The sequence below is a fragment of the Phoxinus phoxinus genome, assembly GCF_949152265.1.
Source record: "Phoxinus phoxinus genome assembly, chromosome: 16".
Taxonomy (NCBI): domain Eukaryota; kingdom Metazoa; phylum Chordata; class Actinopteri; order Cypriniformes; family Leuciscidae; genus Phoxinus; species Phoxinus phoxinus.
Window position 1 is genome coordinate 11,292,511 of NC_136891.1, and position 18,384 is coordinate 11,310,894.

The 18,384-nt window shown below is 36.7% G+C and overlaps 1 protein-coding gene across 1 annotated transcript in view; it reads left to right on the top strand.

Annotated features, from left to right (window-relative positions):
* Positions 1 to 1,668: 1,668 nt before the first annotated feature.
* Positions 1,669 to 18,384, top strand: part of hmcn1 (hemicentin 1) — a gene marked incomplete at its 5' end in the record, with an annotated part of 95,381 nt that continues 78,665 nt past the window's right edge. The window contains 4 exons of the mRNA XM_079638911.1: positions 1,669 to 1,918; positions 15,352 to 15,422; positions 17,736 to 17,894; positions 18,034 to 18,156. Of these exons, the coding sequence (XP_079495037.1) occupies positions 1,669 to 1,918; positions 15,352 to 15,422; positions 17,736 to 17,894; positions 18,034 to 18,156 (603 nt within the window). The remainder of the gene's footprint in view (positions 1,919 to 15,351; positions 15,423 to 17,735; positions 17,895 to 18,033; positions 18,157 to 18,384) is intronic.

The window sequence follows — 18,384 nt, forward strand, 5'->3', positions numbered from 1 at the left end:
AAGTCCAAAGGAAATAGGGTGCTAATTGGGTTAAAATAATCTATTTTCCCCCCTTTCCTTTTAGCAATTGTAAAGTATCAGGTGATTCAATGAAGAACATGGAATGAATTAAGTGAATATCCTGGCTTTGGCTTCAAATAGATTAAAAAAATGTATGCTTCTTAAGTTGAAGCATGTTCAGTAGCCTATCATTTGTTGTTATAATTCCATGTTTGTTTTGGAATGCCATATTATACATGTTTTTTTTTGTAAACTGTGTTTTTTAAAAAGTGGATAAGATGCTTCAAACAAAGATGCATAGGCTATAGAAAGCATTTTTTTTTACCAAGTATTTTGATTTTGGAGGTAGGAAACACTTATTTTAGAGTAAGGATTGAAAAATGTTGACGATACTGCAAAACACACTTTTAAATGTTTTAAAAAAGAACAACTAATTTATGGCACGATCTGTGAATTAACTATTCCCTTGCACTTTCCCCCCCAAATGACTCAATATTACCATCTCATCAACCAAAATGGTATTTATGTGTTGTTGTCTGACAGTGTTCCAACTCAAAACTGTGAACCAGGATATGTTAATTAATTTATTCTACCATGCATTGCCATTTCTTTGGCTCTTCTTTTGCACAGTCTTTAATAAAACATTTTGCACTCCATTAGGCCTAAAATCACAAAAATCTGCTGACCAGGATCCTTTTTTTTTTTTTTTTTAAACCAAACTTTTCACTGACTCCAACATTTTACATAAAACATACCGCCAACAAAAATACATGTAATAGCCTATTTTCTGACCTTCCACAATTACATTGCCCTTTTACGTTGGTCTCCTGGCAGGCTAATGATGTTGTAGAAGTGGTCTCAGCATCTGTAACTTGCCAATAGGTGGTGATAAAGAAACAAAAACGACAGAGCTCTGCATTGAACTCTCTGTGTATGGAGAACCTGCATTTTATAACAAGATATTATTCTTTACTGGTATTTATTGTTTTATGACTTTTTACAATGTATTGAGTTTTTGTTTGATATCATGATTTTCTGTGGTGTTTTACATCACATTATTTTAGTGCATTCATTTAATCATCTGTAAGAGGGACAAGTATAGGCATATTTCAGTTTAATTCTTCATGTTTATTGTGTATTGTGAATTAATTGTTTCGTTTTAGCATCTGCTTTTTAAAATGTGGTTTCTTATACACAGAGACGAGACCCCATGAAATGTACGCCCATATGTCTGTCAATATATACGCACGGACCCCCGAGACCCCAAAAGAGCTGGTAACCAATCAGAGTGCAGATTCTTAATACGGCGAGTCAGTGTTTGCCTGAGGTGCTTGTTGTCTCGCGTGACGCGTCTGGTGAAAAGAAGTTAATAGTGGATCAGCGTTTGTAAATGCGACAGTTTGTTGAGAAACTTCAGAGGAGCAAGACGCGCGCGCACTAAACCTTTAAGCATCCTCGCGCATGCGACTGTCACGAGAAATCTGACTCTGAAACTTTTCCTCACATTTTTGTCTCTCCAAAGGTTTTACTTCTTTTTCCCACAAGTGCCCGTGTTGACATTTCGAACCAATGTCTTGTCAATTTCCTTTAGCTCGTCGCTGATTTATTTTTCGGTCGAGTTTTTTTTTTTTTTTTTTTTTTTTGCAGAGGAGCAGTTTGAAACTCAAGATGGACTTGAGACCTTCGCCGTTTTTTCTTGGTCTGATAATAGTTCTTAACGTTTTATCAGCAGCCCAGGACACAAATGAAGAAATCCCCGAGGGAGCGTCTACCTTGGCGTTTGTGTTTGATGTCACAGGCTCCATGTACGATGATTTAGTGCAAGTTATTGAAGGAGCATCGAAGATTTTGGAAACATCCCTCAGCAGACCCCAGAGAACTCTGTACAACTTCGCCTTGGTGCCTTTTCATGACCCAGGTATAGCAAAACGCAAATGACCTTTCGTTATTTCGCCCTTTTGGACAAAATTCTCATTCGTAGGCTATTTATTCTTAGGGCAGATAGGAAATGTTTTGCTTGATTAAGGATGACCTATTTCTTTCTCCCTATAGAGAACAAAAAAAAAAAAAACCCACACACATACTTTCCAGTAAAACATCTACACAAGATACATTTACTTGAAAAGCTCAGTTTCGTATATTAAGGCTGGTTAGAGAGTAGGCTATATAATATAGGCTACATTTAAGAGTAGCCTATAAAATTGTATTTCTTGTTTAAGCATTAATCTAATGCATTTTTGTTTAGTTTATTCTTTAAACAAAAAATAAATAAATTTTTTGGGTGATGAAGTAGAAAATAACTACATATTCTCTGAAAATAAAGTGTTGTGCTACACAACTTTGCTTGTCAAGTAAATGTATCTTGTTTTAAGGATGTTTACATATGTAGCTCGTCTAAAAGAGGGACTTGTTGCCAGAAACATGACAAATCTGTTAGTTTGCTGAGAGTTGCTTCATGCTGGAGTATCTCACACCTACAGGAGGTATCAAAGCATTGTTTGCAGTGCCCAGATGTTCTGTGTGCTGAATTCACTGTCATTATCATTCCATCTATCCAGGCGGAACGACCTTGGAAGCATCTGAAAACCTGCTAGTGCAGTCACACTTAAATGACTGTACAGGACAGTTAAATACTCTAATAGTTGTAATAATTAGGAATTTTCTGAGTATAGAGGCATGGGTTAAGATTCAATATGTTGCATGTGCATTTGATTTGTCTAAAATATCCCTGATATGTCTCAAATGAGGATGAAATGACTCACACTTTATTTTCTATGCGTAATTCAACTTCTGAACATGGTGGGGTCTCTGTCATATGAACAGAGGAGATGGATGTGTTTTGGCTTTGTAATTAGTTCAAGTACAAAGGCAAGGTCCCTTCTCTAATCTAAACAAAGTCTAAAAGAGAAAATGGCATGATAAAATTGCAGGATAGGTAACATCTTGTGGTTAATATGGTACTAAGGATACAAAACGATGTATCTGAACTCTCCAAACGCCTTCGAAGAGTGAGAGAGAGTCTCAAAAAGAAAGTATTGTCTCAAGAGATGTAAAGCCTCCCCCTTCTTCGTTCCAACCTGAATCTGACCTAATGTGTCCAAATGCACCATGCCAAATACATTTTCCATCCACTCCTTGGGGCGCTCAGGAATTTCTTTCAAGATGCACTCTGTATCTGGTTATTGCTTCAGATTGCGCTGTCCACTGTAACTAAACCGAAAGATTTGCAACACAAAAGAAGTCTCTTAGAGAGGCAGAGGGAGCATAAGATTGCCTGTGCCTTCGCAAAATCAGTAAATCAGTATTCCAGATGTGTGCAATCATGTACTGAAATCAGGCTGTCGTCTGTTTGTTTGCATTATTGTAGATCGTTTTACGAAGCCTTGCAGATGGGTGATGCGGCCAAAGGAGTGGAATATGCATTATTTAGACAACACATAACACGAGCAGCTTGTTTGTCAAGAAATTGTCAATCTGCTAGTGGCTTTCTGGATAGTGTCCATGTTTTTTATTGCATAAATCAAAAAAACAACCCTGCTCCCAGGATAGGAAGGTTTGGAATTGGATCAGACTCTGTTGACTGCTGGTTCTGTGTATATATTTGAATATATTTAAATTAATATTAATTAGGTCATTTAGCACATTTGGCTTCAGATTTAGCCACAATTCTCAAGGAATTTCAGTAGTAAATTAATATCTAACCCACCAATTATTTTCTATGGATTAGAATGGTTGAGTTGTCCTACCTGTTAGTCAGACATTTGGGTCCATTTTGTTTGTTTGTTTGTTTGTTTGTTTGATTAACCATCCAACCCAAGTAAACATATAAAGGTTGGTTGGTTGGTTGGTTGGTAGGTTGATTTATTACTAATGTGTGGATAAAACTCATGCATAGAGGCTAAAAAGCTTAATCCTCTAGCAACTCTCTTGACTGTAACCTGGAAGAGGAAATAGAATGTCCCTTGGGCTCTAAATAAGGGTTAATAGTCAGTGGAGGTTTCAATGAGTTTCAGATGTCCAGAGATCTTTTAAAGAGCAGTTGGCCCGTTGAGCAGTGTGTGGCCACAGGCTCCCTATGCTACTGCTTTCCTGAGAGTCCAGTGATGTACTTCCCACACACACACATACTGTGCATTTACAAGTACGCACACATATAGGCCTGTAAATATCGTTGTAATCTAGTTCCTTAACTTGCATGTATTTTAATGTGTGTGATTTTTGGGCCAAGATAACACTGTCAGTGACTTACTGTTAATACTATTTGTCACACAATTTCTCACTCTTTTCAAGGTTTTGCATTTTCATTAGTACTTTTTAAATCATATTATTATGTGAAAGCTTTGAATGTCCAAAGCTTCTGGACAAGCTTTAGGGAGCTGGAGAGTCAGATCAGAGACAATCAGGAAATTGTCTTAAAACTGTCAGGAAATGTCGTGACAAATAATATAACCTTCAGACAGAGAATAAGCAGAATTGGCATTCTTATGGGATCATTACTACAGACGCCAGACTGAATTTTTCCAGGTTCCTGAAGATCCTAATGATGGCAGCTGGGTGGATATGAATATCTGTCACCTGTCGCTTCCAAAGCAAATAGTTCCCTTTGCTTTTCTGTAGTAAAAGGAAAAAAAAATCAGCTTTTTTTGGAATGAGCTTTATCTCACTATCTTTCTACATCGCATCGCAATTAAAAATAGCTGAACTGACCAAATAGTTTGACAGCGTGCTTTGTGAATGAACACTCACATGCATGGGCTTAGCTTGTGGGGGGACCAGGGGGGCCTGAAAGATAAAAAAAAAACAAAAAAAACATTTAATTGATACTTTCAACTCAAAAGTAATATGCAAATAATGTAGTAATTTTAATACATTATAAATGGTTATTTTGTAGGCTAATTAAATTCATAAATCAAATCAACCCCTAATGCCTCCCCCAATCTCATTTGCGTAAGAAGTTGTTGCTTGACAAATCTGCATTTTGGCGGATAATAGCCTCTGTGTGGCGTGAATGGATATTCACTGTTTTATTTTTTTTTAATAACGTACAACAACTGCAGATAAATCTGGACCTAACCAAAATAAAGGCAGATGCCGATGCTGATGCTGTGCTTGATGAATCCAGACAATCTCATAAAGGTGATCCACAGGACACTCCATTGTAGCGGCTTTTGCATTAATGTCAGGAAGAGGACCATTTACATCCAAATGTTATTTAATTCAAAAAGAACACTACTTAATCAGTAAACCACTTAAATGGTACACGGAGTGTGAATTTATAAGTTTACTATAAAAAATATTAAATGTATTTAAAAGTGTGACTGGCTTGGTTTGGCCCCCCAAGCTCAAATGTCAAGCAATGCCTATGGTGACATGCTCACAACTTGTTGATAATCCCCTAAATAATTTTAAGGAGCATTGCAGCTCTCTTCACTCTCATTGGTCGCATCTGCTCCCTTTAGTTAGACCAGTTACCACTGTTTCAAAACGGGATAGGAGGAACATTGATGCGTGCAATGCTTTTAACATTTTCAAAGCTCATTCCTCAACTAAACAGCTCTTTGACCCTTTTGGTGCTCATCTTTAGAAGCATCATTCATCTCGGAATACCCCTAGATTACAAGGGGATTGGCATGAACACAGCCCGTAATGATGCCATTAGGCAGGAATTTGTGACGGTGGGTGGGGTGGGTTAAATAGGGTTTCAGAATACGGTGGAGTATGGTGTAATTCTTCTTTCATCTCTTCAGTGATGAGGAGAGAATAATATTACACTCTCTAATTTGAGGACAGTGCGTGCTCTGATTCCAGTGCCTCAGGTGTTACACAAGGAGCCATTTTCAAAAAAGTGCTACTGTACCCAGTAGTTACTGTTAAGCACTTAAAACTATTCAAACAACATAATGTTTATATGGGGGCTCGACATTATATCAAAAGTTTTTTTTTAAATTCCGCAAGGACACATTAAATTGATCAAAAGTGACTGTAAAAACATCTAAAATGTAAAGCACTTAAACCTATTATTATTTTAAATTGTAATAATATTTCACAATAGTACTGTTTTTTTACTGCATTTATGATTAAATAAATGCAGCCTTGGTGAGCATAAGAGACTTATTTCCAAAATATATTAAAAAAATCTTACTGACCACAAACTTTTGAACGGTAGTAAACTACAAGTATTATGAACTATTTGCTGCATTTCTTGGGATTCCAGATTGTGACCATATATTTGACCGTTGATTGCATTTCGCTATCTTTTTTGTTTTGATTAGACACGGAGAGATTCTGTGACCTTTTGTGACTGGTGCCGTGCAAAGGTCGAAGTCTGCTGGGAAGTTGAACTTGAGATGAGTTTGGAATGAAAGATGAAAGGGCAAAAGACGACATTTGGCCGTATGATTTTCAGATGTTTGAAAAACAAACATGGATACCATTAGAGCATAATTGCATTAGAAGCCGGTGGAAAATTATAGACGCTTTTTTAGATGTTGGCCAAAAATGCTTATGCTTTTTTATTGAAGTACTTTGATATTAAGCATACTAGATAAATAGACTAGATAAATACCTCATTGAGCCATACTGCCCTACAAAGTCAAAATACACACAGTACACAAAGTTGATTTATGGATAAAATTGGGGATGTTAGAATATGATATGTTCAAACAGATATGTTTGGCTCAATTATGCCAATTCTTTTAATTTTTTTCTTAGTTCTACTGTTTAGGGCATCATCAACTTTTTAGGGCATCATAATCTACCAGGTGTTTAAAACACATAATCTACCAGGTGAAAGTTTAGATGTTTAAGTAGGTTATATTACTATTAAATATCAAAGTTTGTGAAATCTTTAAAAGGTATTTAATCAATTTTAGTTTCAAAATGCATATCTGAGACCTACAGTACAACCTAAATTGTCTTACAGGTCTAAACTGGTAGATCTACATTACATAGAGTTCAATTCCTGAGATCTGGAGAGAAGAATCAAGGCAATATTAACATTACATTAGCATGATCATCCTACCATTTAATTCACCTGAGACCCACCAGCTCATTTTTGTTTTCTGTTCAGGACACTTATTTTTAGGTCGGCATGGAGCGGAAGTAGTGTCGTCTTCCGTATTATGACATATATACGAATAAAATGGCTTCTCGAAACTAGCAAAAATGTAGGGCAGGACTTTGGCCGGATTTTGTCCATGGGGAAATGATTGGATCGTTGTATCATTGTGGTTTGCTATTGCTGTGATCTCATGTGAGTGACAGATTGTCCTGCCCTCGTGCCAGTAGACACGTCATCAGAGAAGGAGGGGAAGTTATTTTGATTAAAGATTATGAGGGCATATGAATTAAAAAAAATAATGATGTGCACATTGTGCACGGATAAGTCATTTTAAATATATACTGCAATATAAAAAAAAAATATTAAAAAAAAAATAAGAATTGTCAATTGTGATTTCATAATGACTTTAAGGGAATTTAAAGGGAACACCACTGTTCTGACAGTCCTGGGGCCTCATTTATAAAAATTGTGTGCAAACAATGTATGCAATTCTATGTCAAAAATAGTCAAATGTGAAAGCATTTCTCAAAACACGCTAGACTCTAAGGAGTTGATTACTCAGCACTTCACAACTGTTTATTATGATCAAAATTGTACTCTTTTTGTCATTTTTTTGCTCTGATTGGGTGACTCATTTGGTTTGTATTAATGGATTCTGTTTGTGCCAACCCTGTTTAGACATGATTTTGGATTATATGAGTCTATATTTATCTATTCAAAATAATAACAGGTTTTTTTTCTATCAAGCATGTGAAATGGGAACATTTTTGTTTGAAATGAAGCATGTGGCATGCTTCTCTTCTGTCATCAGGGATCTCTTAAAGGATTAGTTTACCCAAAAAAGCAAATTCTGTCATTAATTACTCACCCTCATATCGTTTTAAACCCGTAAGACTTTCTGTCATCTTCGGAACACAAATGAAGATATTTTTTATGAAATCCGAGTGCTTTCTGTCCCTCCATTGGGAGCAACACAACTACCACATTCAAGGTCCAGAATGATAGGAAAGCCATCATTAAAGTAATCCATGTGACTCCAGTGATTTAACCTCAAATTTGTGAAGCGACGAAAATGCTTTGTTTGCACAAAAAAACAACAACATTCTGATAGGGTTTTAAATTACTTTTGTTTTACGATTATTAGCATAGTGTGGGATGTTGTTGATTTCATGTAATGATTTGGATGGGATTAAGAATCTTAGAATATGTAATTACAGTATTACTAATAGTGGTTGACCTATAACTAGCAGGTACAATTTTCCTGCTGCCCTATATGCTGCCAAGTCATACTTATGTCATAGTCCCTCTGTACTGTATGCTAAATTATTGTAGCTCTAAGATATTGCCATCAGCATAGGCTATCAAAATAAAAAACATTGAAATGATCAAGTCCTATACATAAGATAAAATTATACAATTATGAATATAATTAAGGGAGGAATTGATTAAGATAAGGATTATACCTGATGGTGCAACAACAGTGGTTATTCTGAGCAGACTGTGATTAAGTTATTGATTTAATTGACGGTTTTCATTGGATGTGAAGCAAGTAGTAACTGTCACCAAATATCTTTGTTTTTTTAACCCAGAAATTTGGGGGAAATGTCCAAATCCATAATGAGATGGAACAAGACATTTAGCTTTAGTTAAATGAACACAATCACAGACCTTCCTAAATCCGACCGGAGTTCGATTTTTCAGAGGAGCCTTAAATGAGTTGAAAATCAGTACGTAATTTGTTTAGTACATTTTATGGAGGCTGTGTGAGGAAAAACACTGGAATGTTCCAATTCAGAATTAAGCATGTATGTTAAAGGCTCGTTTACCTGACATCCTCCTCAGGGGGAAACTTGTCTCATCCGAATGAGATCCAGCTTTATACAGCATCTGACATGACATGGGTAGTTTACAAAAGACAACAGCGAGACCTTCTTGTTTCAAAATGTTTTTAAAAAAAACATTCAATATTTGTTTTTTACATTATTAAAATGTCTAGTATTCCTAGAAAAAACATTTTGAAAGATTGGAAGTTGCAAGAGATTTCTTCTTAATGATTTTCTGTCCTTTTCACAGATTTGATTAGCTTTCATGTCTGTTTTCATCTTTCCCCTGCTCTCGACCCCTGATTTGCATTCCTTTCTGGGTCTGTCTATTCCTGTCTTTCTTCATCCCTCTCCGTCTTCCCATTTTTTTTTCTCCCAGGGGAGTCGCCGTCTCACTGCCGAAACATTTCCTGAGCGGCTGAAAAAACGCCACTCAGCTCCCAGCTGGCATGTCAGCATCTGCTGTGTCTGTGTTATGATCTCTGGTCTGACTTTTGGTTTTACAAAGCAAGCGATGGAGACATTCTGACCTTCAGTTTAGGCTGTTCTTTAGAGGCCAACCTGCTGAAAGTTTTGTGGTGTGAGGATGAGGGAAGTGTGAGGAAATGGATGGTTAGACTGAGTCCTCTCTGGGTTTGTGGTTTTGAGTGAGCAGAGCACGTGTGTGGTCGATGATTCGGCCAATGGTGCCAGGTCTTTGTCTATAAGATATCTGACACAATGAAACAAATGTACTTTACATCAGAGCAACATTTATATTATGAAGTGGTTCAACAATCATTTTTTTTGTTTTTTATTGGCTTTGCACCAATTTACAGCTGGTTTCCATTACACTTGCCATTGCCATTAACAAGCTCATACTGTACAAAAAACTGGATCAACTCTTACTGTAAATTCGATGATATATAATGCAAAATGCGAGTGATTTGTTTGTTACATTGATCCTATTCAAGTTGATGATGCTAATACACTTGGGACAGCCTAGCTTTTCAAAGCTCTCGCATTTTCAACAAAACTTTGTGCAGCTATGTTATCCAGATAGATATAATTACTTTGGTCACAATTGTAAACCAACAGCGTTTGCTTTGCATCTTACAATTCAGTTAAGTCCATTTATGTCATGAGAAAGTTTTGCAACCAGTGACTTGGCAAGGCTTAAAAACAAATGTACATCAACCACCACTCTATATGTTAGGGCCAGCAGTCTTACATTGCAGCCAATGTTTCTGCTTTTTAAATTATTGTATGTTGAGCGTAATAGAAGCCACATGTTAGATACCATTCATATGTTGCTGAGATGAGCTGATTTATAGTGAAGCATTGCTCAAGAAAAGGACCAAGAAACTTTGAAAATGGTCCAGACTAAATTCTTTTTTAGCAATGACATAAACTGTGTGTAAAGTTGACTCTCCTCCTATAACTTATTTTAATTCTTCTAAATATGGGCTATTGAGTAAAATCTTGAGTAAAAAGTCAAACAAGAGACTTTTAGACAGTCAGACATATCCTAAGGGCTTAGCTCTTGCGCTCCCTGTCAATAAACATTAGAAGCAGTGCATGTTGGGAAAAACATTTTGCTCATTGTACCTTTCCCACTTGTGTGAGGTTTACTTGTGTAAAGACATATCCCGTAAGCATAGTTTGTTATTGAGGAAGACAAAGAAATCATCCTTCAGAAATCATTCTAATATGCTGATTTGGTGTTTAAGAAACTTTTCTTATTATTATCAAAGTTGAAAACTGTTGTACTGCTTAATATTTTGTGGAAATCTTTGAATAGAAGATTCCCACTTTGGTGGGAATAATGGCTTTTACCTTATAATAAACTTTAATTATATCCTTGATATTCAGTACAAACCATTTAAGTTTTGCACACCCCTAAGTTCTGATTATTTGAAGTTTTTTGTTGTGCTGGCGGCAGCTGCAGTCACATACTGAAGGAAACATCTTGACCGGTTTCGACAGTTTTATGGGGTGCTGTCGCATCAACAGCCATTCTATGGTGTCAATCAAATTTAGGACACTCCTCCAGAGAGCTCCTACTGAAAACCCTAAGCCTTCCTTAGCCAATGACATACACCCAACCCAAATCTAAACCAATCATGCTACTGGCCAAAATTAGAAACAGATTGGTTTTTAGACCCTTGAATCAAGTGTAGTCCTTGCATTCTGAAGTTGTCAGCAATAGCTTGCTTCTGTTCTATATCATTAACACACAATTTGTAAATATCTTATGCAAAGGCTTCAGTGTCAGCTAAATTGCATTTTCTTTGTCTACATTCTCCATGCTATAGGTGTTTCAGGATGTATGAATCACTCTACACAACTCTCGTTTTGTTATTTTGTCCGGAACACTGGTTGTGGTGATGTGGAGGCAATCCAGGCGCATATTGAACTGTTCCTTTTCATCAGTCATCTTTTTCTTCTTCCTTTCTTACAAAGGCTTACTGTTTTGGTAGTTTCCTGGCAAGATGCTGAATATTTGCTGTCAGCGGATGTTTTCAAACTTTTTATTACTGTTATTTCCTTCACATGTTTAACAGTACATGATGTCAATTCTGTTAGTAATTTGGTGTATTCATAATGTTATTTTTGGACTCGATTGATGACTTAGGCTATGTAACTACAATTTATAAATATAGCCGCAAGCAGCAATCATCGGGGTCCAAGCACCAATGGCCCATGTGAATGATTAGTGATCCAATTGAATGGGTTCGATCAAAATAGATGTGGTGTATTTGTGGACTCATTTTCAACAACAAATTTAGATTAAATACTTGGACAGGAGCACAGGACAATTTTAAATGAATGTGAAGATTTGCAGCTCAAAACTTAATTTATCTGAAACATTTATCTCAAGGCACTTTATTATTATAATTAGATAATAATTAGATCTATGCATTTATTTCCATTCAAAACATTAGGCTTAAAAGAGTCCTCCTTATCTTGTTTTCACACAATGTACAAATATATTGATTTTCATAACAGTAGGCCGTTCAGACTTGCTGTTAGCCGCTGAAATTTGATTGGCTGCTGGAGGCCCCCTATTGGTGGAATTTTACAAAACTTTGTGTGTGTCCCCAGAATGTCCTGTTTTCTTTGTGTGTCAAGTTTTGTTAAGCTTGGATATTGCGTTCAGCAGCTATAGGTCAACTCAGAAAATAGCCTCACCGATTAATTCACTTCTATCTTTGCAATACTGCAATTAATCAATGTTTTTTTGTTTGCCAGCACTGTCCCTAGCTGCTGTGTGCCCATTTTGGCAAAGATCAGACTAACGGCTAGCCTGGCTCCACCCTCCTACGTACTTCCGCTCAAATTTTCCTTCAGTACTACGTCTGGGCTTGCGGTATATTCTTGGGTTTTCTCCGATCTATTTTTTACCGGTCTAACCAGCGAACAGAGGGAGTGGCTGAGAACGATGACGTTGAGGTCGTGCGCTAGTTTGAGTTGACATACGTCACGAGACTCACGACCAAACGTTAGTGATTGGTTATGGCAGATCCAGAGTGACTCTTGGCAGATCCAATAGTTTTAAACTTTAACAGAGTACCCGCCTTCAAAGTTAACGCTTGTCAATGGAGAGTGGCCAGACTCTCTGTACAAATGAAATGTACGAAAGTCTGGTAGGACCAGGCTAACTAACGGCCGGAGGAGTTTGAAAAAGTAGATTTTTAATAAAATCTCAAATGGTGGGGAAATGTTATAGGCAGAAATGAAATCTGTGATTTCATCTTGTAGGACTGGACTCAAGGGTTCAGGGGAAATAATAATTGGATTTGTAGCCATCAGGGCTCTAAAGATATGATCCAAAACAAAAATAATACCCCTAAAAATGGTCATCAAATGTCCCATCTTGGATCTACCAACAAAATGAGATGTAAAGGAAATTGCTACAGAAAGACTTGTATGTGAACATTTAAAAAAAAGAGAGGATGATCCCATAAAAGTGCCACAGCAGTGAAACAGTAATTTCAACTATCTACAATGGCATCATAGTATTGTCATTGTGGTCAGTGCCCCGTAATAAATGCAACATGTTTATCCCTGGAGCATAAACAGCATCTGATGCACTTAATTATTCAATTTCATAGTACATAATGAGTTTGATTCAGATTCTCCTGATTGCTGGAATAAAAGAGATGAAAACAAATGTTCAGGGCTGTTAATATGATTGCTTCCACATCTATATAAACTCTCTGGTCCTTGGCAGGAAAGATGTGGTGGAGGGTTAGTAACTCAACTTCCACAGTGGTTTCCCAGGTTCCATCCATTTCTTTTTAAACGTTTTCCTTAATTTCTCATTTAGACTGACAAGCTGAAGTAATTTGGCCTTTAGTGAAGTAAACCTTTTATTTTTGAAAATGATATTTGAATAATAATAATAGAAGGCAGAGTGCATAGGGATAGCATTTCTTCTGTTAGTTTAATAACCTCTCTTTGTGAGACTTTGCCACCTAATATTTCTTTCTTCTGTGTTAACCTGTTCAAATGTAATCTGTCTGAGTTTAGAAAGTTGCAGATAAGGGAATTCTGAAACTTCTAGAACTTACAATGTTTTTGTGACATACATTTTTCAAAAGATCAAGGTAAATGTGATTCCTCACCGTGTTAAATGCTAACTGCAAACATGTCTCGTGAGAAAATGTTTTGGCTGTTTCTTTTAATTATCTAAACTGACCAAAAATCAAATAGCTTAAATATATCACTTCCTCTTTCTTTTTATTATGGTTAATTTCCGTTCCCAAGTTCCATAAGGTTTTCCCTCTCTTTTATGCTCCATGAACTTAAATGCATCACTATTCGACCATCCTTCTCCTAAATGTCTCCCAAAATGACTTGTCATTATTTTTTTTCCTTTTCAAAGGAAATGCAACTGGCATTTAAGAGCCCTCATAGCATGTTACCATTTATCTGCTTCTTTTTTTAATATGTCCATGTACTTTTTGCCCCGGCTCCCCTTAACTGTGATGCCGCTCTTATGTCAGAGGAGAGCTACAGTAAAAGAAAACCAGTGCCCAGGCTGCTAAGATAAAACTCTGTAATCGAGAGAAACGTCCCAGGACTGTGTAAACTTTTCCATTCATGAAAGCATTCACTTGAAAGGCAGTTCAGCATGCACAGCAGTCAAAATTACTATCCTGTTACTCTTAAACACGGCTTTGATCGCCTAAATGTTCTTTTTCTTCACTTCAAGGGTTTCTCACACTGCCAAAATATGGTCGCTCTGAAACGATCTCTCTCGAGGGAGATTTTAGAGTTCTGCAAGCATTTGTTTATACAGTGTTTTTCTTTGTTCACCATAAACTATAAGCAAACCATAGAAAACCAGTTATACATTTTTATTTGCTGAATACACTTCAGAGATACAGAATGCATAAAAAATATATTAGAGTCTGTCTTGCACAGCCTCTATAATTTTTGTGTCAAGAAATTTGTATTTTTTGGACTTTGAATTGATTTAAAGGGGATGTATTTGCTGAGTGGTTTGGGAAAAGCTTCCCTTTTATAGATTATTTGTTTGAAATTCTCCCTGCGTTTAACAAAATAATCATACTAATGTGACTATTACTGTAAATATGTGCCTGATTGCAATGTGTATGAATGTTGTGTGTGATTTGTTAAGTTCAGTACAGGCTGTCGTCTTGGCACTACTATAGTGATATTTTATGCTTCCTTGGGAAAAGACATGTTTAACAGTTTTACAGCTCATCAAACCTTGAACAAAGAAATAAAAGCTGGAAAGCATAGACAACATGGCTCAAGAAACAGCACACAAAGTCATTGGCCTTACACACTGACACAGGCAACCGCAGCACAATGACCTCACGCCAGACTCTCTCACCGCTGACAGAAGAGCATACCTGAGTTATAAGGTCTTTCCTATTATGAAGGAGAACAGCTGATGGGAACATAATGAGAACAGGCTTGTCTTTCAGAACAGAGCCACTGCCAGTTAGACCCAGCGGGGTTACCTACCACAGCATGCTACGCCAATTAATTCTATACTTGGACTGCACAATTAAATAAATTAAAATGTAACTTGTGATATTGCCGTTTCCATTTATTAAACTATTAAAATGTACTCACATAACAGTTTTATCTACCTTAGTCTGGCCTTTAAGCTTGTAATATGGGCACAAGTGACACAAACTCAATGTAGTATAAGGTTTAAATAGAACAAATAGTGGCCACTTTTGGCCACTATGCATGAGACTTCTTTGTCACTGCATCTTTGTGACCTTTCTAGGTCTCAGAAAACCTTCTGGCACTGAACAGGAAGCTCCCTGTCACCCCGGTTCAACTGTGACCCTTGACCCTAGACATCCGCCACTGTCTGCCAGCACAAATATTTAGCATCTGTGTGGACAAAACAGAACCCATTTTTATCCTTCAATCTATGAGGTCATTTGACTATGATCCAGCAGCTTATTTTTGCCTCTAACAGCAATCATTGTGTTTCTGCAGAGATTGGACCCATTACAATAACAACAGATCCAAAGAAGTTCCAGGATGAGCTGCGGGAACTTTACGTCCAGGTGAGTTCATGCGCTTTACTTTGGGTTTGTTGACATGTTTGATCACAGCTCTATTTGAATCCATATTCAGTCCAAGAATGAGCATTAAGTGCCAAATAAAGACTGCAAATAAGTTGTACTGTAATCAATAGAGAATAGTGACTCTGCTTTTCAAAACAGATATTTTTTTAGAAAACCAAAGTATTGCACCTATGACATGGCATCATGGCTCGTATGACAGTATATCTGGCAGGTACAATGATTTGAATGAGCACCTTTGTGATTTGTCAGCAATGTACTCTCCAAGAGATCCAGATTGTTATCTGGGGTCCAAAGAAATTTGGAGAGAAAAAGAAAAGATTTTACCAAATGCATTTTTAGGGATTTCAAAGTTAACAGATATTAATTAAAGATCTTTAAACCAATCATTTTGAACGTATTTAACATTCAATATTTAATTGACTAATTTATGATGTTCATTCAGATTTCTATATAGTGGTTGAAAATGTTAAATCTCGTTATTATATTATTGACAGACCTAGTTTTTAATTGATGTGATTGCGGAGGTGAATTGCCATGTTAACAGTTTGACATGGACTCCCCATTAAGGAAGCAATGTCTGCTCAGAATGAGTCTAAAGTATCCTCTGTGTATTTTCTTGCTCTCAGCATCTGTCTCAGCTGTTTGGGGCAAAGCAGTGGAAATGCAGACTCACTGATTAAGTGCATTTCTGTTTTGGCACAAATATTTTTTTTTCTCTCTCTGGGGCAGAAGTTCAAGCAGAGAAGCATTCGGTCTAGTTTGTTTGGAGTTTGTAAAAGGGATTAATTACTTAAATCACTTTTTGCTGGTAATGTCTTTTCCAGTGCTTGAGAACAACCTTCATAACCTTTCCTACAATCTTTTCATTGTTCTATGTTTGGGTTTGCTATCTGCTGTGTGCGTGCGTGTATGTGTGTGTGTGTGTTTGTGTAAAGAACAGAGAGGCAAAGATCACTCGCTTCCAGATGTTTCATTTAGACACGTGCCCCCTGGAACGCATGGAGACAAGAATCTTAACCCTCCATGTGAGAAAAGACAGACATACCTATAGTATCAGATACATTGATGTACACAAACATAAGAAAACGGTTTACTTTTATCCATGTCGGTTTAAAGGAAGAAATGTTTCTAACAACTATTGGAAGTCATCCATTTATGTCCAAGATTGTGCTCCACGTTTCATTCCAAGGTCAACATCAGTTGCAGGCATGACTCCCATGACAAGCTTTATAGCACGCCGTACATTTCTACTTTCATGATTAGGCCAAATCTACTTGCCGTCTGACCTGCTCGTTGCCCTTTTCCAACTTGTTGCAATCAAGATGAATATCTGCCTTTGAGGAATCTGAATGTTCCATCGACAGACCACATTGACTGTGCGCTCACATTAATTTTGATTTATTTGTGCAGCACTTTTTACAATACACATTGTTCCAAAGCAGTTTGACAGAGAAGAGAAGATAAATAAAGAAGATAAAAGGCAAAGAAAAATAGGGTTACAATGAGCAAGCCAAGTGTAAGAGGAAATACTGTAGCTCAAACAGATGAGCATGGTTCTTCTAACAACATCAATGTCTTGGGTTCGATCCCCAGGGAATGCAAGAACTGATCAAATATATACCTTGAATTTAGTTTTAAGTTGCTTTAGATGGATGTCAGAATGCATAAATGTAAAGAGTGGCAAGGAACAATTAAGTAGAATGTCTACATAAATGAGGAGGAAACCTTTGAGGAAACCCTCTGTCTCCAAATGACAACATTTGCCATTTACAGCAATGTTAAGAAAATGGACTTATAATTGGAGTAGCTAACTAAAAATGCAATGGATTAATTTTAAGTTTGAATTAATGTGCCAGGAAATCCCATATATATACACTACTGTTCTTAAGTTTGGAAATTATTACCTTTATTCAGCAAGGATGCAATAAATGTATCAAACGTAACCGTAAAAGCCATTTTTAATGTCACAAAAGATTTCTATTTTATATAAATCCTGCTCTTTTGAACTTCTTTGGACGTCTGTATTATGGTTTCCAGAAAAAATATTAAGCAGCAAAACTTGGATCATGGAGTATTGGCTGTTATTTTAAATTGAAATAATATTGAACAATATTACAGTTTTTACTGTGTTTTAAATCAATTCAACCTTAGTGACTTGTCCTCCCTAAAAACTCAAGTTTTATGTCTCCAAACAATAGAAAAAATAAATAAAATAATAGATTTTGCCCCCCCCCCACACACACACACATAATTATTGTTGATTTAATGACAAATAATTATGGATCGTTTCAGGGAGGTGGAGATTGTCCAGAGATGAGCATTGGAGCCATCAAGATTGCCCTTGAAATCTCCCTACCAGGGTCCTACATTTATGTGTTTACGGATGCCCGTTCAAAAGACTACAAGTTGACCCATGACGTTCTTCAGCTCATTCAGCAGAAACAGTCACAGGTCAAATCATTCTCTCGATTTTATTAAAAGATCTTGCCTGTTTTGGTCATTACATATTGGCATATTACATATTTATCATTTGTTAGTCACTTTGGATAAAAGTATCTGCTAAATGATCAGTGTGTATGTATGTGGGCAGGTTGTGTTTGTGTTAACCGGTGACTGTGATGACCGATCGCATATCGGCTATAAGGTGTATGAGGAGATCGCCTCTACCAGCTCAGGACAGGTATTCCATCTCGACAAGAAACAAGTCAATGAGGTAAGACTGCTTAGGCTTGTTTGATTTACCCAAAGAATGTAAATTTGCTGTTTCTTTGTGTTTCAGGGAATAGCACACTGCTGCTATTGTAGATGTCCAATGAGTAATAATGAAATCTCTTAATATTCTGGTTTGGTTTCCAGGCCACATTTTTATTCACTAGACTACACCACCCAATATAGTATTTGACGATAACCTTAAGATGACAGAGTGAACAAATTATTAGAA